The 24,892-nt window shown below is 45.7% G+C and overlaps 1 protein-coding gene across 4 annotated transcripts; it reads left to right on the top strand.

Annotated features, from left to right (window-relative positions):
• The first annotated feature begins 1,425 nt into the window (after positions 1 to 1,425).
• On the top strand, positions 1,426 to 24,778 carry LOC131696501 (homeodomain-interacting protein kinase 1-like). Of its 4 annotated transcripts, XM_059004160.1 has the most exons (18): positions 1,426 to 2,126; positions 6,122 to 6,813; positions 6,946 to 7,319; positions 7,805 to 7,928; positions 8,510 to 8,629; positions 8,876 to 8,962; positions 9,187 to 9,371; positions 9,783 to 9,939; positions 10,208 to 10,430; positions 10,823 to 10,941; positions 12,344 to 12,478; positions 14,268 to 14,366; positions 15,746 to 15,903; positions 16,668 to 16,841; positions 16,928 to 17,113; positions 17,817 to 18,031; positions 18,467 to 18,606; positions 18,968 to 24,778. In XM_059004160.1, exons 2-18 carry the CDS (start codon positions 6,124 to 6,126, stop codon positions 19,430 to 19,432), a joined length of 3,651 nt encoding a protein of 1,216 aa, XP_058860143.1. In that variant the 5' UTR covers positions 1,426 to 2,126; positions 6,122 to 6,123; the 3' UTR covers positions 19,433 to 24,778. The 4 variants fall into 4 exon arrangements, with proteins under 4 accessions (XP_058860143.1, XP_058860145.1, XP_058860144.1 ...); XM_059004162.1 differs by lacking the exon at positions 12,344 to 12,478; XM_059004161.1 differs by lacking the exon at positions 14,268 to 14,366.
• Positions 24,779 to 24,892: the final 114 nt, after the last annotated feature.

Here is a 24,892-nt window from a genome sequence, read left to right as displayed (position 1 = left end):
CCTTTGTGTTCATCACCTGCAACATTAAGGCACATTTTGACAGGATGTAAGGTGGCTCTTAGCCAAGGACGGTTTACTTGGCGCCATGACCAGGTGCTGCGATGTTTGGCCTTAGCATTGGAAGACAAGCGTAACATGACCAATAAGTTGCCACCTGTTCCATCAAAACATTACACACAAAAGACAACATTCCTCCGCCCAGGAGAGCAACCACCAAGAAAAGGTGTTAAAACCAATCCTCGCCCAGGACAACTGGAAGCTGCTAGAGACTGGAAAATGCTGGCAGATGTTGGTCAACGGCTTATTTTTCCACCTGAGATTGCCACCACTAACCTTCGACCAGATATTGTCTTGTGGTCTGGATCAGCACGCCTTGTTCACCTGGTAGAGTTAACAGTGCCATGGGAGGACGCTGTAGATGAGGCGTATGAGAGGAAGAAACTGCGGTATGCTCAACTAGCCACTGAAGCGGAACAGCGAGGATGGAGAGTTCGGGTTTACCCAGTGGAAGTGGGTTGTCGATGATTTGTGGCACACTCTACAACCCGGTTTCTCAGAGACGTCGGATTCAGTGGCCAAGAGTTGCGTCGCACAGTGAAGAACTTATCTGAAGCAGCAGAGAGGAGCAGCAACTGGCTGTGGTTGAGACGGAAAAATTCTGGCTGGGGACAGGTAAGTAAGCTGGGCTGAGTTGAGTGGGGGACGGAGGGGGGTGATGCTGGGACGCCAGAATCACCGTCGAGCCCTCTTGAGGTGTCGTGGGCTAGTCGACGAAACACTGAGGATGGAAGGTGCCCACTTGAAAACCCCAGAGATGTACCCTACTTAGCTCAATCCAGACGGTTGTCATGCTGATGCGCTGGGGAGGCCGCACTTTGGTTGATCCCCGGAGCCAGCATCGCAGCCGTTGTGTGTGCTGATGCGCCAGGGAGGCAAAATAAGCTGATCCCTGGAGCCAGCATTACACTTCAGCCATTAACACCAGACTGAAGGATATCTACATCATCATATGGAAGGAAACGTAAATGGATGGAGACGCATATGGATCACATTAGTTTACTGTAAAGCTACGTCTTAGTTGGTGCTTATCTTGGCGAGAGTTCAAATCAGCATGAAGTTTTAACATCTACTCTCGTGTAATGGAAATCATTATATATATAATCTAATCTAATCTTAAACCAAGACTGTAGAAAAAACGAATGTGATGTCATTTCCATCGATACCAACACATTCCAGGCAGATGTGTGACATCAACACCAGGGTCGTGTACACGGAATATCTAAATGTTAATTCGTTATTCATGTTGATTAGGCAAGCCCTGTTGACACAGTTCTTCCAAAAGGGGCGCATTCCAGGCTATTGAGTAAGGCTCCTATGATGCCCCGTTTGCACGATCTATTCCCACACGTGTATATATTTTGTTATGATTCCTATGATGTCATCGCTCTCAGAGAGTACGCACGACAGACGCGTTCGATGACTCCGGATCCTGCGGTTGATACTCACGGCTTTCGATTCCAGTGCCAGCGATGACTCTGCGAGCGATTCGTGTCCCTGTGTGTCCGCGGTCGGGTTTGCCACACCAAGCAGAGGGGCTCGCGGTGTTTTTATAAAAATAAATACATTTTAGAAACCAACCTGTTTGGTTTGTTTGTATCAGAAACCTCCATGCGCTGACGGTTCTTTTCTGGTCGGGTTGGGGGCTTGTTTCGCTGTCTGGAAAAAAAAAGGGGAAAAATAAACCGGCGGCCTGGAACTCTGAAGCCCCAGCCGCTCAATCCCCGGACTCAAGTTAACCTCCAGACCCGAGACTCGGTCCCCGACCGGCTGAGCCCGTTTGCCACTGGCGATCTGTATTTTTGAATCAAAACCAGGCATGTACAGCGGTCATTTTGCAGGGATACAATAGCGCTTTTCGTACAGGTACTGGGGTTATTATTTTTGGTTGGTTTGTTGGTCCGTTTTGATTGAAAACTGGCCGTATAACCTGGCGGGGATCGGACAGTGCCTTTCCGTTTTTACAAAGGCAGGCTGGGGAGGATGCTCCGTGCTGAAGCCGGGGCCGTCGCCGCTTCCACGAACCCTTTTGCTATAGACACGACCCGGAGCTGAGATCAGTGAAATCGGTGAGTAATCAGATCCTGTTGTTGTTGTTTTTTTGTATACGCTGCTGAATGTGACAATGTAAATAGAGTCTGGACCAGTAATTAAAAAACAGATCGCTGATCAGAAATCTAGCGCGTAACAACACGCTCTTAAAATTACAATACAACAGTCTGGACGAGAAGTGGTTTCTGTGTATGTTGGTATGCTTCATTATGGTAGGGTCAGCTGTGGGGGTGGGGGATATAATATGTATACAGTAACATATACACAATGTTTAGCAGCGTTTGTGAATAAAAGCATTTGATTATGCACTTGGTTTTTGAAAATGTTTTGAATATGTTTGAAAATCGACATATACCAGTTTTCTCTGTCTATTCAATTGAATATATCTAGAATCAAATTAGGGGCCTGCTACCTTTGTGTGTGTGTGTGTGTGTGTGTGTATGTATCTACTATCTATCTATCTATCTATCTATCTCTATCTATATATATATATATATATATATATATATATATATATATATATATATATATATATATACAGTTGCACACGTACATACATCTGTGTGCACTGTTTACTAAGGCTGCAGTTAGATGCGCGTAACAAAAATAGATTGTTCTATTTTAGATCAGAAATGTGATCCCTTGGATTGGATGCATTCAGATTTTTATTTTTTCCCCACTGGTTTACATAATCGCCCAGCTGCCAGCAGTCCGTGCCCTATCCGGCACATTTTGTAACCCATTATGGTGTGGGGAGTAATTCTGTTTCCAAGGCAGAACTAAGATAACGTCGTGTTGTGCACAGTATGTACTAATGCAAATACAGGCTGCTCTAGCCCCGCGGTCACAACGAAGTATTGCACTTGTGTGTGTTGTAAAGAGGATGAACTGTACGCTTCAAGAACACGGGGTTCTGTAAAAATCCCCCTAAACCACGGGATTTCCTCCGTTCAGAAGAGTAACGTGTTTCAGTTTGCTGCTGGTCGCAGTTTCGTGAAGGATCGTTGCAAGTTAAATTCTTTTCCCTAGGTCTGTACATACAAATTAGTGGCATCGATGTGTGCAAGACATTTGCATTTGGGATGACTAGATACCCGCAGTGCTGCTTTTAAAATCGAATTTGCATTCGTCAACAGGAGGCTGGCATACCAAAGTGGTGCCAGGAGATTAGCAAACCGTAAAACGAAGTGAAAAACGAGCACACACCCAGTGCTCTGTAGTTTAATCGCAACCACGTGACGTTGGAGTGTTTGCAGACACCTTCCTCGGTGTTTAGCAGGAGTGACATTCTGAAGACGTGCACAGGACAGGAGCCCAACTTTACAATGGAATTAACACCCGATTGAGTAGAAAGACGCAAGAAACTCCTCGGAAATAAGATGCAGTCGGTAAATCATTATTTATGTAAAAACTGCTCAGCTTCATAACAAACAGATCTGGATAAGAATTGTGGGTAATGCGCGATTTACTCGGCCTCATACGTGGAATATTGCGTTAAAACTGAACAGCAAAGTAGCATCGCAGTGCTTTAGATTTACAATCAGGTAGCGAACAGTATTAATGCCTGCCATTATTATACAGACCAGCTTCAGGGCTACAATGCGTTTTAATCAGTTTCAAAAGTCTCCAAAGTTCAACACACACACACACACACACACACCAGAGAAAAGCCATTTCCTCCATGCCTGCGCTTGCCTGACTTTTGCAAGACAGAGAATGTGTCTTCCTGGTTATAATTAACGCCTCTTAATATATGCTGTGCTAACTTTACTAATCTGTGTGTGTGTTGGGATGAAATCTAAAGCTAACTGTGGCTAGTAAAGTGTAATTGAATATATTAAGGGTTGGTATGTGCACAGATGTGCGAGTTGCTTTATTGTCTCAATTGCAGCTCATTGTTATGAGGCCCTGTAATAGCAGCGTGGTGAAGCTGGTGTGTTATCTGTTCTAATATGGGAACAGCTTTGTGTACAGGGATAGACTGCTTGGAATTAAACGCCTGCATATTTATGAGCGTGTGAGTTTTTGGCATTAGTATTGCGTTGATTAAGAATAGGATCTACAGAGCTGCAACACACTTCCTGTTTGTGCTTTTGTAAGATTCTTCTTGTTAATCTTTGCAGGGGTGCAGGAGCTCAGTATCTCTGAAATATGAGAGCCGTTTCCAGGTCTGTTTGTTCCCACACTACAGTAAACATTCAAGGGAATCTCATTGAAGCGGAAAAAAAAATAACAAGGTTGGGGTTAAAGATCAGTTTTGGTTTTGTTGCAAGTCAGATGCAGGCAGGGCCTAAACACTGTTCATGTGTGAACTAAGATAATGCCTAATCTTAGCACTGCCATAGCAACCTGCATTGTACTGAAAACAGGCTGGAGAGCTCGTTTGAGTTGAATTACTGTAGCTGGAGCTTGTTATGTATTGTTCTGTTCTTCATCTGGTGCTGTTTCCAGTTTACAAGCTGGGCTGTGCTTCCTCAGAGCTGTTAGAAAATGGCAAGATGGCGCGCCGCTGCTTCCTGTGCTGAAATCAGTCGCAGTGATTAAAGGTCACATTCCTAGCGCTTAAGTGCAAATCAAAGTCATTCCAGCTTTTCTCTTCCCAAGCAGGAGCAGTTCTAGACGAGAGCGTGTCGTTTATTTAGACATACCGGCTGGGGATGTTTGGACTTGCAACGGATTCTGTGCAGGGCTGGCAAGACGGAGTGAGCAGACAAGATTAAGAAACAAAATAAGAACTGTATGGAGCAGGAGGAGTTGTCTTGCTGTGACTGGGGGAATATAAAAGTGGCTAGATTACAGTGTTGTAATAAATGCCCCAGACAGTTCACAGTGCTCTTTGTAAGGTGCTTGCTTGTAGCAGTTGTATATTTTGTGTTTATTTCGAGACCTGGGGTTAAAGAGGATTTTAAATTGGTGTGCTAACTCATTTCTGTATGGTAAGTATCAGTTGCTAGGGAAATAAGTAACATGTAAGTGGTGTTTGCACCGTACCCTGCAGCCCAAGTCATGCGTTACTTGAGCTCAGCTGTCTTGAATAGCTTGGTCTGTCTCGCATCCCTGCAGTACCTTGAAAATGACTTCTTGCACAGTAAATGTACCCGTGCAGAAGGTGAAGAAAATGTGTTTTAAGCAGGTAAAATATACATTGGTTGAATCCACACCCTAGTAACAATACACACCCAGTTATTTTTGAAGGGTTGGGGAGTGTATGCTAATGGGTGTCCATTCATTTTAGATTGAAAACCTTTCCGCTTAGTTTGTCCAAACAAACAAACAAAAAAGGTGCAGGATAAAGTTTATTCAAAGTCTTTCCCCACCCCTGTTTCTGTCTGTGCTTCACAATACCTCCTGAGAGAGAGAGAGAGAGAGATTTTGCTAGTGTGTGGGTCCCCTGTGGCTGGATCATTGCCCCACCCATCCCAAAGGAAATGTGTTTCTACAAAGTTCTTTCATTGTCTTCACTGAGGTGTAGAACAGGTTACTGGGCTTGCTTTTACTTGCAAGCGGAAGAGCGATCCTGGCTGCATTAACCCTTTTTTTATTTTTTTATATATAACAAGGCGTGCATGAATGGGAAAGCCTCAGTGTTGTGTACTGGGTCATCTCAAGAAGAATAATGGTGATGGTGTTTTGCAGTGAGGCATGCAGCCAGCAATAAACATGTTGTTTAAACCGAATGTAAAGAAGTAAAGAAAGCCTTTATACAAAGATACTTCTAATACAATGATATCTTAACTATGCAGAAATACATGGAGCTAGGCTATGTACCATAACACAACCTTCAGTAGCTACCTGCCTATCTTTATAACAGCACAATACATGCATACAAAAAGTTCAGAGTTAAAATAATAAAGTATATAGAAATACTGAAATGATGAGTAACCAATGCATTGATCTGTAATCATTATTCATTGTAAACAGTATCTCGGTTCAATATGTGTGCCCTGACATCCTTAGAAAAGCACAGTGTTTTTACTACACTGCTTCAGCTCTTGTTCTGCTTGTTCCGCAGGTATGGCCTCCCAGTTGCAGGTGTTCTCCCCTCCATCCGTGTCATCGAGTGCCTTCTGCCGCGTGAAGAAGCTGAAAGTGGAGAGCTGTGCCTGGGATGTGACGGGACAGGCAGGGGAGAGCAAGTACTACCAGCCCAGCAGCAGCCAGGCCAGCCACTCCTCCGCTACCACCAGCTTCAACCCAGCTGCCTACGGCACGGCCAGCCTGCTCCTGCCCCCTGCCGGCGGCTCCCGGACCCACATCGTGGTGCGAGCGGCGGACAGCACAGGCAGCCTGCCAGGTCCTTCGAGCCGGCGAGCCGCAGACCTGTCCCTCCTCGACCCCTACCAGAAGTATGGGCTGAAGCGCAAGAGCGAGGAGGTGGACAGCAGCGGCAGCGTGCAGATCCTGGAGGAGCGGCCGGCCCCCATGCAGCCCAATCGGACAGGGATGGGAGCGGTTACCACCACCCAGACCATCACCCATTCCACCTCTACCACCAAGAGCAGCAGCTCCAACAGCGAGGGGGACTACCAGCTGGTGCAGCACGAGATCCTGTGCTCTGTGACCAACAGCTACGAGGTGCTCGAGTTCCTGGGCAGGGGGACGTTTGGACAGGTGGCCAAGTGCTGGAAGAGAGGAACCAATGAGATTGTGGCCATTAAGATCTTGAAGAACCACCCTTCCTATGCACGCCAGGGCCAGATAGAGGTGAGCCCCTCCACACTGAAGATACTTCTAACACAGTGATATCTTAACTATGCATAAGTAAATGGAGCTCCGCTAAACAAGTAGTTTGGAGCAGACTCCTGTAATCCTATTTTCTTCTCATCTCTCTTGTAGGTGAGCATCCTGAGCCGCCTGAGCACGGAGAATGCTGACGAGTTCAACTTCGTGCGCTCCTACGAGTGCTTCCAGCACAAGAACCACACGTGCCTGGTGTTCGAGATGCTGGAGCAGAACCTGTACGACTTCCTGAAGCAGAGCAAGTTCAGCCCGCTGCCGCTGCGGTCCATCCGGCCCATCCTGCAGCAGGTGGGCACGGCTCTGATGAAGCTCAAGAGCCTGGGGCTGATCCACGCCGACCTCAAGCCGGAGAACATCATGCTGGTGGACCCTCAGAGGCAGCCCTACCGGGTCAAGGTCATTGACTTCGGCTCGGCCAGCCACGTCTCCAAGGCTGTCTGCTCCACCTACCTACAGTCTCGCTACTACCGGTGAGACTCCTGCTGTACCCGAGCTGCTATGGCTAAACAACCACCAGTGAGCTCTGGAAGAGGTGGCAAACAGAAATGAAATAATACCTTTAAGCATCTCGGATGGTCTTTTAGAAGGTCTTGTTGTGTCATCGTTTTTCGTTGTAAATGACAGCGATTGCGACAGCTGACGCAGATAAAGAGTTACACGTCGGGCAGTTGGAAGCCGACTGGTCTGTGCAGGCCTGGCCAGGGTTCACTGGTTATATAACTGTCCTAACTTCTGGCCTTGCGTAATTGTAACAGCAAAAAAAAATAAAAATAAATGGAACCATTCCAGGTTAACTTCCTTTTGCATAAACTCTCACAGTCTGTTTCAAAATATTTGGACTCTATCCAATAGCTTCTTTTTCTCATGCAGTAGTATCATAGATATTAGTTCAGCTTTATTGTCAAAGTTATTCAGTAATGTATAGATGTTTTGCTTGTTTCTCTGTCTCCTCTAGAGCTCCGGAGATTATTCTGGGGCTCCCTTTCTGTGAGGCTATTGACATGTGGTCGCTGGGCTGTGTCATCGCAGAGCTGTTCTTGGGGTGGCCCCTGTACCCTGGTGCCTCGGAGTACGACCAGGTCAGTACCACATACCTGTCTGTCTGTCTGTACCTCCCTGGTTCTGTTCATCAGTGTGGGGGCTTAGCAGAAATATTCCACTGGTGAAGGAAGCTTTGTATTTGCAAGGAATGAAGCCGTAAGTGAGTCAGCAATGCTGTTACACCTTTGATAATAGGGGCTGGGGCGAGGTGGTGTTGAGCTCAGTGCCTCTGTCTCCCCTTACTGAAGCAATGTGGCAGTTCACAGAAATGTGGGTGGGCGTGTGTGTGTGTCTGTGAAAATATTCAGAGAATCTGAGGTCAGTTTAAGGGCAGCACAAGCTTATCAGCAGCCCCCACTGTGCCAAGAGATACTGAGCCATGCTCTGGGGCCATTCGTGTAGGAAATGGAGCTGCTAGATTACTGCTTTTGCAAACCACTGGGTTTTGAGCAAGGGAGGAATCGATTTGATGTCTTGAGTTTTTCTTGTGCCAAGTGGCTGATACTGAAATATACCAACAGGATAAATGGTCTGAATTCTTTCCCCCAAACTGGTGTCGAACAGCAGTATATTGTCCCAGTATTGACACCCCCTCGTGTAATCTTTCCTATCCTTTCAGATTCGCTATATCTCACAAACTCAGGGGCTGCCGGCAGAGTATCTACTGAGCGCGGGGACCAAAACCAGCCGCTTCTTCAACAGAGACACTGGCTCGAGCTACCCTCTCTGGAGACTGAAGGTGAGCTCAAGATAGTGAGAGTCACCTGTAGAGATTAGAGGACAGACTGAGGTGCTCTTAAGATCCCGTTGATGACCTTATCATTCAGAGTCTTGTATTGCCATGACCTCGTTTCTTCCGTGTGAGGGATGGTAACTTGGATCAGTAACCCTGCTTGAGCTGGACTGACCCAGCAGCTGATCCCAGTTCTTTGTAGCAGTGGCAGGGTTATACAGTAACATGCACTCCCCTTTCTCCTGTCTTCAGACTCCAGCTGAGCACGAAGGGGAGATGGGTATCAAGTCGAAGGAGGCGCGGAAGTACATTTTCAATTGTCTGGATGATATGGTGCAGGTAATGACACATTCTGAATTGCAGTAAGACACAGGCTGTTCTTCAGGGGCGGTCCTGATTTCCCCCCAGTGGTCAGTTTAGGAGTTCGGGAAGCGGAGATATGATTCAACCTGTCTATAGTATTTGTGTTACCCAAAGGAACTTGCACAGATACCAATAACATCTTTTAAACAGTGTTTTTTAAATGCGTTGAATCTCTTCACCTCCTTGCTCCTTGCGTGCAGGTGAACATGTCCACTGATTTAGAAGGCACTGATATGTTGGCCGAGAAGGCAGACCGGAGGGAGTTCATTGATTTGCTGAAGAAGATGCTGACGATAGATGCTGATAAAAGGATCACGCCCCTGAAGACCCTGAACCACCCCTTCGTCACCATGACCCACCTGCTCGACTTCCCCCACAGCTCCCAGTAAGAGAAGAGGATTGATATTCCTAACAGGATAGCCCTGTTGATGTTAAATTGCCAATTGCTTTACTCGCTTTTATGAAACCATTAATACTGTGGATGTGCTTTTCAAAAATGAAACGTGATCTATTTAGAATATATTGCAATTCTAGAATGCTCTTTTTAAAGTAAACCCCTTTAGAAGTCCTACATCACTTCCTTACAGCTTTTAAACTTATGAATTTTGCGAGTGCAAATTGCCTGTTGGTAAATGCTTTTTCAAACTGGGACCCGTTACAACAAACATTAAAGAAACTTCAGACTGTTTCTCTCAAACTTTCTTTTGTCGTGTTTTTTGGAGCCTGCACTGCTACAATAGCGGCCCTGTTTTCTTCCCTCTCAATGCAAAGGTTTTCTCCTCCCTTTCTGTTTCAGTGTCAAGTCGTGCTTTCAGAACATGGAGATCTGCAAGTGGCGGGGCAGCGTGTACGACAGCGGGAAGAGCCCTTTCACCACACATACCGCGCCCAGCTCAGGAACCAACCTCACAGTAACGTTCAGCAACCTGCTGAACACAGTGCAGCACAGCCAGGTACTGCAGCCTGAGCAGCCAGCCTCTGCGTCACCTTCACACAGACTCGTTAATGCATACGATGGGTTAATAACGCACCAGCCTTTCACCTCCCCAGGGCCTTCATTTTAAATTCTGGCTCTGGGTCACAAATGGGTTTTGTCCTTGTCAGGGCAGTCGTCTGTCTTTCGGGTCTGAGGCAGAGTGATTTGAAGCGCAGTGTCCGCAGTGCTGCACATTGCATTGTATTGCATTATGTATAGTACAGCTCTGTTATGTGTTTCTTCAGGTGGGGTCCCTGGTGTCGGGATCGTCAGGAGCCCCCTCTCTCTCGCTGGCCAATGCTGACGTGTCGCTGCTGAACTACCAGCCCGCTCTGTACCCGCCGGCCACAGTAAACATCCCGGGCATCGCCCAGCAAGGCATGCCTCTGCAGGCTGGCCCTCCCCAGCTCTGTGCCCAGCCAGAGCCGTTCCAGCAGACGCTCATTGTCTGCCCCCCAGCCTTCCAGGGTAAGGGCTGCAGCTCTGCCTGCCTCGCTATCACCGGGCTAAAAGACATTGAAGAGACCTGCACTGTTGCATGCTTGATATTCATAACCTTGCTACACAAAGGGCCCTATTAATCATCTGGTATTAGAGCTGTTTCGATCCCATTATTATTCGGGAATAAGCATTCCAGTCATTCCGGAAATGGAATGGGAATGGCAGCTTCAGCCTGTCATGTAGTAGAGTATTCAGAACAATCCCTGGTGAAACTACTAGAGGGCAGCAGAGGCTAAGGATTAACAATGAACCAGTGAATGCAAAGCACATCTTGTAGCTGTAAAGCCCACCATGCACACGGTTAACACTGTTCTGCCTTCAATATAAATCACAACATGTTTATATTTTGTTCTCGGCAGGACTTCAGGCTTCAGCTAAGCATTCTGGTTACCCAGTGAGGATGGACAACGCTGTGCCCCTGGTTCCTCAGACCCAGTCTGGCCAGTCTCTGCAGCTCCAGCCCGGGGTGCTCACACAGGTAAGGTTCACTGGGCAGAGCACGTTCTTCCTGCTTCAGTACAAGCAGATTCCCTCCACAGCCAGCCTGGAGAAACCTCTGCTGCATAAAAGCAGACCAGCTCTCTCCCTACCCCCTCAAGGTATCACCTAAAACCAGAATTCCATTCAGCACCCCTTTAAACCCAGGTTAAATACTCAGGTGTCTGCTTGGTAGCATCCCTGCTGTGAAGAGAGGGGAAATAGCCCTTTATCTCCGTGGTGAAACTGGCACGTTTAAAATATCTGCTTTCTCCTCCTTCCAGGAATCTATTCACACTTGTTTGTTTAACTGACCTCAGTTGTTCTCAGAGGTGACTCAAAAAGAATACAGAAATGATTACAGTGACTTACCTTGGAGTCAGCTGGTCCTTATTATACACGCTAAATCACACAGTGTCTCACAGTGTCTCTCCTTATATTCAGAGTAACCCGAATAGTGAGCTGTGTGTGCAGAATGGGCATGATGAATAGCCCCTGTTTATGTAAAGACGGCTTATCGAACACACCTGTAAAACACACTGTTGGCTGACTGTAAAGTTCATTATGATGATGATTAAATACTTTTCTATTTAACGAAGCTGTTGCCGCAGCCAGTTAAGTGTTTTGCTGTCTGTACTGTAGAGTTGTTTTTTTTTTTCCCCTCAGTTTCTTTCCAGCAGCTCCTTTCACCTTTTTAAAATCCTATCGACAGGGTATTGGAGTCTGGCAGTGTTGCAGTCTGTTGCCCCAGCTTTTCAGAACCAAGGACAGAATCCCCTCCCCCCTTAATTAAAGCGTCTCAAGGATGTCCTTGCAAGCCAGTAAAGATGGCTCTTTCAGTCTGGATTTGTTTGTCAGCACCTGTGTCCTCTTTGTTGGGGGGTGAGGGAGGAGTGACTGATTGCCAAGGTCACCTTTTTGTATGTGGAGCGAGTGAATAGTTTTAGAATGAAGTACAGTAGTTATAGGAAATGGTGTTTTTTTTTGTTTTTTTTTAAAGGGTGCTTTGTTCCTCACCGGATAATCTGTTTCTGTACTTCTGATTCTAATAAATGTGTTTATAGGATAACTAGGATGAGGAGGATGTTCAATAGAAGTATGTAAAACGGGACTATAAAAGGTTAAGTTCAAGTCAGTTCCGTTGAAGAGGTTATTAATATTAAATGAAATGGAAATTGCAGATGGGCACTGTAGCCCCCCCCCCCTCACCCCCCCCCACCTCCCATTTTTATCATTTTTCCCAAACTAGGTGACTAGGTCAGTCGTCCCCAGTATTTGTCCACACCAGCTGGTCTGGTTTCGTAATAAAACGTGTTCTGCAGCCCTACGAGGACAGTCAAGACTGAACCGCAGCACTTCACAATGGAAGAGAACTAACCCCCCACCCCCACCCTCCTTTCCAGGGCACCTGTACTCCTCTGATGGTGGCCACCCTGCACCCTCACGTTGCCACGATAGCGCCGCAGTACGCAGTCCCCTTGGCGCTGAACTGCGCAGCAGGCAGGCCGGCCCTGCTAGAGCAGACCGCCACCGTCCTGGTAAAACCACCACCTCCTCCTCCTCCTCCTCCGCACTGACTGCTTTTACTCCTGAAGTAGCGCCATTTATTCTGTTTATAGATTATTCATTTTCTGTTTTATTTCATTAGTATTTTTTTTTTTTTTTACCCTTCGATCTGCAGAAGGCATGGAAGCATGTGCTAATTGTTGCGCCTTTTTTGTATGTGCTTCGCCTGCTGCCTTCATACGCCACCCCCACTCCCTGCTACCCCCTAACACTGGTGTTGGTGACTAAGGGCGAGATTCATTTAACAAATGCAGCTGCCTGCTCGTGATCCGCTCCTGTGGTGGAATTCAATCAAACTTCCTAGGTGGCGTATGTGTTTCGAATATCGCCGCATGTTTTTGACTGTGTTTGGTTGGCATCCTCCCACAATTTGAAACTTTGATTGAATGGCGCCATAAAACAAAAACGAAAAAGACCAGTCCCCAGCAGCGCTGTGTTTAATTGAATCTCTCCTTGATTATCTAGAGCTGACATGTGCCCATTTCAGTCCTCAGACTGCTGCCAGTCCATGCTTTTGTTTCAACCCTGATCCTAATATTAAAAAAAAAAAAAAAACTCTTATAGGCAGCACAGCTTTGTAAAGTGTAAAAAAAAAATACCGTTATAGGTTTGAAACTAAAACGTGGTGATAGTGGCCCCGTGGGGACTGGACTACTGTAATTCCACCCCCTCCCCACCCGTTTTTCCTCCTCTCTGCCATTGGTTAGCAAAATGCATTCCAAGCTTCCATCACAGACTTGCAGAGTAGTGGCAGCTCTTAATGCAGTTTGATAGCCGGAGAACTAGACTGCTCAGAATGCACGTACATAAACTGAACCCCGCGGACAATCCCAACCAGTCTACACCCAATTAGAGTGCTGATGCAAGCTCGGTTTCAAGCTGTGCATTGTAATCCCGGTTTGTTTAGAGGGTGAAGGGGCAGGTTAAGTAGAAGGATGTTTGGGCTGCCTTTGCACTGTCTTGGAAAGGAGTCTCGGCACCGCGCTGTCAGTGTCCAGAGAGTAACAAACATCCCGAGTAAATTTAGGGGCTTTTAAATGAACTGATGAAAAGAAGCAGTGTACATGTAGCACAGGATTTAAAAAAACAAAACAAGAGATTTTAGTTGTGTGAATTTATTGAAGCATTGCTTGGATTTAATTTTGTTTTCTTGATATTAAAGGCGGTGGATTACGTCTGCACTCGGCTTCACAAAATGAACTAGATGGATCTTTCAAAACATTCTCGTAGCTGTTGGTGCGCATACAGGGCTTCATTTTGCAGCCCCCCCTTTTTCTCCTGTGCAGTTGAGAAACTCCTTTTTTGTTTCAGCGAGTGGATCTCCAAACTGTAGTGCTGTTTCTGTGCCAGTTTTTCCAGGTTGGGGGTTGGGTGAGGGTGCGGATGGGCTGTTCGTCTGTGCATTAACAGAAGCCTTGTTGCCTGTCTTTTAGGTTTCTTTTAGGGCACGGGTAGGGCATGCGCCTGGCTTAGAAAAGCGAGCACGGCTTGGCTCTCTCTCTCTCTCTCTGTCCTTGTCCTGTCTGTGCAGTGTGTGTGTGTGTGTGTCCCGTAGAGCACGCACTCACTCCAGTCACTCTCTATTTAATCTCCTTCGCTTTCGTCTCAATGCAGGTGTTGGCTAAGGAAACAGGCATGCTGCAATGTTTTTTCCCCCCTCCTTTTTATTTTATTTTTTTAGGCGCTTGAGTTTTTCGTTTGTGTGTGTGTGTGTGTGTTTGTTTGTTTTCACTTTGACCGCAATCCTGTACCCCTCTGCAGCAGGGCGTGCGGGGGTTTGCTGCTCGTTGTTACAGTAACAGGATCCCAGAGGGCCACTGCAGAGCTGATATGGACCGCCTCCAGAGGGGTTTTGGGGCTGTAAGGAATTGAAAGATTTCAGCCTGTGTACAGTGCCGCTCACACACGTTCCACTGCCCTTACTTTTTCCAGTAGTTTAACACGTTTTGTGTGTTTGGTTTTATTGTTATTCATAATCTAAACGTGCTTGAACTATTACAAAGTTCCTACCACTGGTTTCACAGACTCGTGGACTACTTTACTGAACGTTAGTGGTGCTAATCGGGTCTGTGAAACCAGCCGGTCGAGCAAAAAGAATATCCAATCAGTGGTATAAAGTTTGCTGTCCATTTGGAAAGTCATCTTTTTCTTCACATTTCTGCCACCTATTCATTTTTTGGTCAATCCTGTTGAATTTGGAAAACTAAAAAGGAGCAAGCTGTTGCAGTTCAAGCATGTTTTTGACGTGTTTTAAGATGGCTGGAAAGTGTAAGGTGTTGGCATATCTGTGGCCACCACTGTAGTTTTTATGCAATGGTGGAAAAAAAAATAAAGTACATTTCTGATGCTTTTTTTTTTTTTCCCCGTTCTACAATCCACCCTCATTCCAAGGCTTTTGTAGTAGTTCCTTATCTACAGCTAGAACACACTCCACCTTCATTGAAAGGCTCTGCACTTTCCCATCGTAGGTAGAAAACCATTATTCTTTCTGCTTGGATCCATAGCTGGTCTGAATCACCTTTTTGTTTTCTCCAGGCTTTCTGTTTTCACCCTCCCTTTTTTTTTTACATAAACACTCAACAGACTCCCATTCCTATTGGAGTACAGAATAATGTTATCTGTATCCTGTCTCCAGATTTTCAGTTGCACCACAGCCAGCACTCAGATCAGAGCTAAGGTTTCTGTTTGCCTCTGCACTGAATTCTCATCACCGTACACACATAAAGAAAGAGCAAGAGAGCCAGCTGTAGAAAGATCTCCAGCACACTAGCTGTTTGCAGAGACAGGGCAATTGAAAATGCCTGTGTAACTCGCTAAGCTTTGCATGTGACGGAACGCAAAGCAGCACTCGCTGACCGACCTCTGTCTAATACTGAAAACATTTACGCTTGCATAAATATATTACAAAGCTTCTTTGCTGGTACTTCTGTATGTGAGCTGAGTGTTTTAAAAATGAGAGATGAACCACCTATTTGAAATTAATAATAAAATAAAAAGACAAATACTGCACAGTGACGTTTTCGGATTTGTCATTCTACTTCAAATTGACCTTAATCCTAGATTGTGCAGTGAGCGAGTTCCCCAGATTTGAGCCACTCCTCTGGGCTGTCCATGCCAGCACCTCAGCCTGCAGCACCCTCCCCTCCCCTGTCATTGTGAGGCCCTGTCTCCTGCAGTGTGACAGCGTGTCTGGGCCATGCTGACCTGTGTGTGTGTGTGTGTGTGCTTGCTCTTTGCAGCAGGCCTGGCCCGCGGGGACCCAGCAGATCCTCCTGCCCTCCACGTGGCAGCAGCTTCCCGGCGTGGCCCTCCACGGCTCCGTCCAGCCGGCCACAGCGGTCATCCCAGAGTCCTCTCTGGGGGCCGTCCTCCCAGACAGCATGGGCTCCGACTGGAGGTGAGCAGCTTCGTCTAGGGCGAGGAGTTCAAACGTTATATATATATACGTCTGCTCCAAGAATTCGAGGGATTTTTAAATGAAGTTAATCACACTTTATACAGGTAGAGTGAATAGACTAAAACCAACGCAAGCTAAACCACAGATGCATAAGATGAGAGATCCCTGATGGAGTACTTTGTATGATTTGCAATACAATACAACGGTCATCAATGATAGACTATTTTATTAAAAACCTTCATATCAGCTGTAAATCACATGTGTTCATCATTTAAGAAATTAGTGGATGTAATGTAGCTGGGTATATGAGGGGATAAATGAGGGGAATGGGCTACCTATATACGCAATCCCATATCATGAAAGTATTTGTCATGGTTCATTGATGAACACACAAGGTTGGTTCATTTGAATGTAACTCCACAGAAATATATGTATGAAACCTCATGGGCCGGTCCCAAAATTATACTGGAGGAAAATAAATATTCCTGCAGTAAGCAAGTTAATGCAGAGCAGTGTTTATTTTTTATTTCAGCGAACATATAATCGATAATGTGTAACTGAGTCAAAATGTTTTATTGCACAAATCCATATTCCGCAGTCCCTCTAAAGAAGCAGAGCCTTCCCCCAATCTGGTACAGCTTATCCTTGAGAGACATTGAAAAGGGTGCCTTGTTCAGTTGATTCTAAAGAGAATAAGCAGGCCCAGTGGCAGGACTGTAGCAGCAGTGTGGGTGAGCTGACTTATCTTTCCTTTTTACTTTCAGAAGCTCGCATGGTGGGCAGTACAGTGGCGTGATGCAGCAGCCGTCTCTGCTAGCTGGTCACGTGACCCTGGCAGCGCAGCCTCTCAATGTGGGCGTGGCTCACATGGTCCGGCAGCAGCAGGGCGGAGCTTCGGGGAAGAGGGCCAAAGCTCGGCAAGCAGAAGAACGTGGCAGGTAATCGTCCTGACGCTGCAGAGGGAACAAGGGGCTTGAAACTTGAAGCTCCTTGCCTGCTCTAACACTGGCTTTTGTATTTTCAGGACCATGACCTTGCTGGACCCTGTCCCCTCCCTGGTGCAACACAGCCCTCTGCTGGCCACACCGCCCTACAACGCCATGCTGTCCCAGCCAATCATCATCCCAGACACGCCCAGCCCCGCCGTCAGTGTCATCACCATCCGCAGCGACACGGAGGACGAGGATGACAACAAGTACAGCCTGGCCGGGTAAGACTTGGACTCTCAGACATCCTTCACTTCAGTCCTTTTCATTTTACAACGTTCTGTGTTGATTACTCAGCAGGGCACACTGGTTTTTGCAGTGTAGCAGTGGGGTTACAGAGTTTCTGCATGTTAGTTTTTTACTTTTTCATTGTGTGAGCTGGTCCCTAGATCTGCTGCTGCTTTGTGAATGTGGCACAATCAATATGTTTAATTGCATAAGGCAGTTATTTAGTTTTGCTGCAGTTTCAAATCTTTGTAATTGTGGAATGCCTTCAACACTATTCATCGATTTTACAAGGGTTAGGAAGTGTTGGCCTCTCCCGGTTTTAAATTGGTTGTAAATGTCTCCCATTAGTGTGATGATGGATGTGTGAAATGTGGCAACCAGGTGTGAGAAGAGGGTGGGTGAGGAGAAAAGGAAAAAGGGATCCTGTTCAGGGGGGATATCAGGATAAAATGCTTTAATGATGCATGATCCACTTTGATTGCATGTGGTTTAATAAGTAGACTGCTTTATTACGACATTCTTGGTCCGTGTGTTTTTCTTATCGTTATAGGTCATGCACACCACACACGTTTTCTAGCTGTTGCTCCCGGTACAAACATTTCCTTAGTGCAGTTTCTTGAGATTAAAGTTGTTATTAATTTAGAGGGGCGTCCGCTCCGATTCCCTGCGTATTCCTATCGTTCTCTTTCCACCTCGCAGCTCGGGTATGAAGCAGCGCCCCAACGTCATCAGCTGCGTGACCGTGCACGACTCCCCCGACTCGGACTCCTCCACCAGCAGCCCCTTCCCCTCGGAGCGCCTGCCCAGCTTCAGAGACGCCTCGGCAAACCCGGCTCAGTCCCGCACCATCATCGTCCCCTCCATCAAGACCCAGATCGGGGAGGGCCTGGCCACCAGCGCCGCCCTAGTGTCAGGTCAGTGCCGTCTCCTTTCACAATCAAGCTTCAGATGTGTAGTAATTGACGGGTTTTAGTTTTAAACAAGCCCCCCCCCCCCAATAACAAAGTCAGACCAACAATAAAAAACCACACCGTAAACATGCATGCTTATTGTCAGACTATTATAAATTCTGCTAAGCTACAAACTCTCTGGATGTGGTATTAAGCTGTTCCACTCCCAACAATAAAACATGTAAGGGGGTGTAGCCTGGCTTAGGGAAGGACTTCATCTCGAAGTGAGTGAGAGCCAGCCCTTCACATGAGAGCCTGTGTCTCTGTGTAGGATGTGGTGATGACTTAGATCAGGATTCGAAGCCTAGCTCTCATTTACAGCAGGGCTAGTAACCGCTCGTCTATAACTGGTGAGAGGTTTATAATAACATTACAGCTGTTCTTGATTTCCTTGTTCAGGATACCTTTCCAGCGTGTACAGCAAGGGGAAGAATGCCTCTTCCACTAACATGTTGCAGACCAGCACTGCAGGGACCTCCAGCAGCTACAGGCATCAGCGAGCAGCACACAGCGGGACACAGCCCCTCAACCTCAGCCAGGTACCACACCAATACAAAACTGTGTTCTAGGGAAAATTACCTTGTTGGTGTATGAAGATCCATCACAGAATTGTGTGCCATGTGCCATGTGCATGTACATTAGTAAAAGGAAGTTCCCTAAAAATCTTAGTTTGCCGCTCCCCTAGTCGGTAACTGTGGATGGGACTCCGATCCCTGCTCAAGTCCTGTGACTGCAGGTGCTTTACTGTGCTCCACTCCACCATAGCAAGATGGTCATGCCCAAATGTTGCTGTTGACAACTGGCTTTAAAATGCATGTCTCAAATGTGGTTTGGAGAACCTGTTGCTCATCACTCGCTCAAATGCCTGTCCTGTTGTTTAATGAGAATTTCCAATTCCAGGTGCAGCCGCAGATGTCCCAGGAGCGTGTTGGAAACGGCTCCTCCCGCAGGCAGCAGGCGTACATTGCAGCGCCGCTGTCCTCCCAGGGACAGTACTGCCTCCAGCAGACCCCGCCTCACAGCTCCGGCCTGCCCCACTTCAGCGCTGCAGCCTCCCACCTGAGCAGCCAGCCTCACCTCTACACCTACGCCCCCTCAGCCACGCTGGCTCCCGGTCCCTCCATGGCACACCTGCTGGCCACCTCGCAGGGCTCCTCGCGCCACGCTGCCACCTTCGCTCACCACCCCGCCAGCCTGGTCCACCAGGTGCCAGTCAGCATGGGTCACGGCCTCCTGGCCACCGCCAGCATGCCGGCAGCGCAGTACCAGCACCAGTTTGCCGCTCGCCCATACATCAGCACCTCCAGAGCCACTGCTGTCTACAGCGGCTACCCCCTCAGCCCCACCAAGTACTCTTACCTGTAAAAGGGCAGCGGGGGGGCGTGGTGGTGGAGGGAGCCCCTGGGCTTGGGGGGAGACAGTTGGCGACCCTCATATACCCGTAACCATGGAGATCAAACACCTACCGAATTCCACCAGTTCCCTTGGCTGAAAAGAGGAGTGGATGAGGGTGGAAAGAAGGCAGTCCTTGATTTTTAGCTCGCCCCTAATGCGGGATGGGAGGGAGGGGGTAATCAGTAATCAATAAATAAAGAGACACAACTAGACAATTCTCTTGCATGAAAAGACTGGGGACTGTGAAAAGGAGGTGACTGATTGCTTCAGATTGAAGAATAAGGTGCCAAGAGTGACGTGGACCAGCTGCCCTCTATGTAAGCCTGTCGGCTACAGAGAGATGGAACACACCAATAGGGGGGAGGGGGTTGCCCTGCTAAGACCGAGGCTCTGAACCAGAGGGACTGTGCACACTTCTCCTTAGTAACAGGGCTGTTAAACTCCCTCTGTACCCCACTATGAAATTCACTAATGTTGAGGGGGTACGGGGATTCAATTTAATTTTTTTTTTAAATTCGAACTCAAATATTTAGCCTGTTCTCTTTTTATTTTAGAATGAATCTTTTATAAATGTGTACGTTTTAATCCAAAAGCTTAAAAAAAAGTAATGTGCAGGATATTATAAAAAAAAACAGCTTTTTAAAAGAACAAAACAAGAGAAAGGAGGCTGTTTCACTCCTTCGTGTTCCTAGTGCTGCTGAGTGGTATTAGACTCAGTGGTTTGGCAGCGAGGTCATGCTGTTAATATATTTTAATTAAGCAATAGCACCCACTGCTGGGGAAAAAAGGAACCCCCTTTGCAGTTTCTGCCAATAGGAATCTGGAATTGAGTTTTCTAAACTGACAGGATAGATGTTGTTATTATTATTAGTATTATCATCATTATTATTATTATTATTATTATTATTATTGTTAATAAGAAGTTAGTTTTAGTTTTAAACAAACCCCCGACCTGTCGATTTGAAAATGCTTCACCATTCATTACACAGAGTGTAATTCACACTTGAATTCAGGCTGTCCAGCTGCTCCTCGGTATAGTAATGCCGCTTATTGTTTCAATGTTTTTAGTTTGCTCTTCGATCCTCTGTGAAGAATTGTTGTTGCTGCTCTAGGCGTGTGTGTGTGTGTGTGTGTGTGTGAGAGAGAGAGAGAGCGCCTCTTCACAACTGGAATAGGTAGCTTCAATACTGCCAGTGTCACATCTGACTCGCAGAAGGACTATGAACATAATATACCAAGACGGTCTGTACTGGCGTTCTCATTGAAAAGTGAAGTATGACATCATTCCCTACAGAGCCATGCTTGTGCTTTTAAGGGCACCACGTTTTATTTTGAACACGTTTTTGTTTAGATGACCTCCACTAATTCTGAGGTGTTTAGCCATTCCCATCAATGTTTAAGATAAACCTGGGAGCCACTCAGCCTGTACGTTAGGGTTTTTGTTTGGTTTTTTTGCTTCATCAGTTCATTTCAGTTTTATTATGCAGTGTTTACTAAGCCTTGAGCACTGTTTCGCTAATATAGAGTTAAATCACACAGTTATTCTGCATTGTGTTCATGCAAGTTTTGTAATTATTTTTCTGGCACTATCTCAAATTCCACTGTAAATGTTTGCTATGAATGCATTTATAAAGATGGCATTATCACAGGATAACACATTCCATGTAATATGCTGAAGCATATATTAGTTTGACATGGGCTGAGATGGTACCAAGATCTACTGTTTGTAATTCATACTGCTGGGTACACGTTCCCATGAGCGCTTCCATTCCAGTTTCAGAAGCTAACGGGTTCCGTTTAAGTCAGTCTGGTTTCCTGGGCTTGGGGAAAGTCAAGTTGTTTTATAGAGCAGAGGTGGCCAGTTTTGAAATGTGCAGCTTTTGCTTTCGTGGTGACCGGGTTTAGCACAAAAGTTATTTCAAAAGAAAGAAAAAAAAGTACGCCTAAAAACAGGGGTCGACAGATTTTTATTTAGTTCCCTTTCATGTTGTTTTTAATGGAAACCAAAAAGAGAAATCCGAGAGCATCCAAACGCGCAGCAGCCTGGCTCTGTTTCAAACCGTCTGCAGTGTCTTCTGAATGCCGTGAGAGCTTGTCCTTCTGGGATCCGTTTCTGCATGGAGAAAGCAAGGCATCGCCGGGGCGGGGAATCCACTTGTTTGCTGCCTTGTTGAGATTTGTTGCTAAAGGTTTGAGCAGTCGGACCGGTTCTCAATCTGCTCTTGCAGTCCAGTAATAAGTTCCTCACAAGCCTCTGTCTTCTTGAATATATCCAGGCAGCCAGGGGAGACTTGATTTAGGCACATCTCAACAGGGTATCAAAAGCAGGACTGGGATCCCCCGTGCTGTTACTGTCCCCTTCCACCTCTCCAACCCCATCCCCTGAGCCCTCTGTGAGATGGCTTCTGCTTTTGGGCTGCAGTGGAGCGCGGTTACAGTCTTGAAGACTTGCAACGCACGTGTCCACTCAGCCACCAAGATGGTCTACAGCAGGTAACCAGAGGGAGTAAGACTGCAGGGATACGGGTATGTTACTAGGTGGGTAGGAGTCTGGAGAATTGATCTGGGGTTAGTGTGTGGTGAATTACTTTGCTAGTTTTGAACAGTTGGGTTGAAAGGGGTTCCAAACGTCTTTAAGATGAGGGCACCTCCGTTCAAAGCCAGTCTGGATTTGTTAGAGAACACAGTTGAGAGTGTTTTTGATTTGCAGATGGGGTGGGGGGTGGAGAGGATGCCTGCTTTTTCTAAGGTCTGTGAGTTGCACAGGTTTGTGAGTGCCTCAGTGACTGTACCTCAGTTTAATTCCCTGGCGGTACACCTCTGTCATGGTGGTCTTCATCTATTAGTCCTCCATGCTTTCTTTACTGGACAAAGAACACCTTCAGCAAGGAGAGCACTGGGGCACTAATACATGCGGACCAGCTTAGAGGAAAGGGCTGGCTCAATAGTGATAGACCTATTACCGTTTTCAAATAAAAACCTTCCCCCTTTTTATAATGTCATTCTTGCAGGGCGTGCAGGTACGGTGTAGTGACCCGTGGGCGTGCCGCAGCGTTGGGCCAGTTTGGAGAGTTTTCCTCATAGTGCCTTACTAAGCATTGTCAGATATGCTGAGCTAACTGTGTGGTAAATCGAAGAAGTTCCTATAAGTCTCTTGTCCTTTTTTAAAGGCGTTCAGGGAGAAGAGGAGAGAAATAGAGACACAGAATCTTTCTCTCTTGCGTGTTGGATTTAAAATCAATCAATCGATAACAGTAGGATTTGTACAGCCAGCTCCTTGTATTGCTGTTTCCACTTTACTTACTTATTTACCTGACTGTTTTAGGAACGTACAGTATAGCTAGCCTACCTGTGTTTAATTAGCATTCATTTTTGTTTTTTTTAGAACATAGTATTGTAAATTTATATTTAGATCGATAACTAATTTAAAATGTACTTTTCTTTTGTGGGCGTCAAGGCTTCATTATGATGATTTATTGTTCATTTTATTAGTTTTATATTTTCAAAACTGTTGTGGCACGTATAGCCGTTTTAGATTGTACTTCTGCATTTTCACTTTACGTGTAGGTCAGTGATGTCGGGAAGGCTGCTTTTAATACAATTTCAACTATATGTGTTCGACATTGGCAGAGTGCATGCTCTGTATGTTGCCGTCTTAGTTATCTGCGTTTTGAGTTAGCAGAAGAATTGCAACCCTTCCCCAGTTAGTGGGAACTTCATTTTAAGCTTTGATTAGGTCTGTGTATCGAGTCTTCATTAAACATTCACATGTAGAATTGAAGTGAAATTCCCAAAGTGACTGTACTATATGTAATACAGTGATTAAAGCTTTCATTTTAATGATGCAGTCATATTTAAATGGACAGTACAGTATAAGTAGATTGTATTTGGTGAATCACATAGCTTGCCTAATGTCAAGCCTTGCATGTTTCATTGCAGATCTTTCCTGTTTCATAGTCGCCTTTATGAGAATATACTGCATTTGGGAGCCTTCTGCAGTTTGGTTGCACCAAATATATTGCTGAAAAGATGTATTTTTGCATTTTGTATTTTCAGATCTGAATTTTAGGCCACTGGCATTTCTGTGCATCAGAAACAAATGCAGGTTTCAGTGCGCTGAATATTCATGAACCGGCTGAAAAAAAAAATCACTATTTTGGAAAGCAAGTTGATGCTGTATAATTTCTACATCACTGTTACTACATGAGCCCTCTGAAACTGTGGTTCAATCACATTGAGGAGGTGAACTGGGTTCTCTTATTCTGCAGGGTAATATTAGTGCTGGGATGATGTTCCATGTAAAGATATTCTTTCACTTTGAACTAGCTGGTAAACAAAAGTATAATTCGTACCATATTACAGTATAATAATAATCATAATTAATAATCTCCCTGCAGTTAGAGGAAGCAGACGAACTCTTCTGTACAGTAGAATGTGTGTTTCTTATTTCCTCGTTTCTGCATTGGTCTCCTTTTGCATTGTATCGCAGACAGTAAACTGTAATATGAAGGAATACATTGAGGTTTGCGTCCTGTTTTCCATTTCAGGCAGTGTTTGTTTGCGTATTCTAGTGTTTGTTGTCCCAGCACGAATTCATATCAGGAATGAAACTCGTAGAGCACGGCTAACGCTTTCATCACTGTGTTACTAACGGCTTTCCCACTCTGTACAGTCTCAGTGATACACTGTCGTAGGGGAGGCTTATCCCTGATAAAGAAGTTTAATAAAATGTCTCGTCTCTTTTCACTTTCTTCTAGAAATGGGAGCAGCCCTGCTTTGTGTGCATGTGTAGCCGGCTCGGGTGCCTTGTCATGTGCTGTCTGTTTGTTTGAACATTTGGGATTTAGGCTGTTGCATTCCAGTTTAAAAAAAATAGTTAAGTGTTGAATTGCACAAGAAAACTTTATCTGCCTCCACTGCTGTGTGTGTGTGTGTGTGTGTGTTCCTATTAATGTAAGATTTCTGAAATATTTTTGCTACACTAATGTAAGGAATTAACCTTTTTGATATGGTGTGATTTCTTTTTTTTTTCCCTTTAGACATGTAGGCAGCTTTTAATTATCTGTTAATTTTTAGTATTGCAAATGTATTTGGGGTGATTGTAAAATTTTACATAATAAAAAAAAAACTAGAGCTATTTAACAAAATACTAACTGTATGTTTTAATAAGAAATGGGGTCTGGTTGGAAATCTTCCTCTTTCATCTCGTTGTTTTAAGTCTTTGGTTTTACAAAGTAGTGTGTGTTCTTCTGTGTTTGGTACTTGGCTTAATGATTGTAACAGCGAGTCACAAATAAATGGGCTACTGTTGTGTAACTTGGCATGATCTCATTCTTTACGCAGTTTCCACGCAAGTCTCCCCTTGGCACAGGCTTGGCTATTAAACAGTGTGTGTGACTGTTTGTTTTTGTGTGTGAGTTTGTGCGTCTG

Source organism: Acipenser ruthenus, chromosome 29, assembly GCF_902713425.1.
Source record: "Acipenser ruthenus chromosome 29, fAciRut3.2 maternal haplotype, whole genome shotgun sequence".
Classification (NCBI taxonomy): Eukaryota; Metazoa; Chordata; class Actinopteri; order Acipenseriformes; family Acipenseridae; genus Acipenser; species Acipenser ruthenus.
Note: the sequence above shows the minus strand (reverse complement) of the source record. Positions and strands in the feature narration are given on the sequence as shown.

Excerpts from the sequence above, each read along its gene's own strand:
- LOC131696501 (XM_059004160.1), top strand. The coding sequence starts at position 6,124 with ATGGCCTCCCAGTTGCAGGTGTTCTCCCCTCCATCCGTGTCATCGAGT. Across the intron at positions 8,630-8,875 it reads ACCCTCTCTGGAGACTGAAG|ACTCCAGCTGAGCACGAAGG; the intron begins GTGAGCTCAAGA and ends TCCTGTCTTCAG. Across the intron at positions 14,367-15,745 it reads TCCAGAGGGGTTTTGGGGCT|CAGGCCTGGCCCGCGGGGAC; the intron begins GTAAGGAATTGA and ends TGCTCTTTGCAG.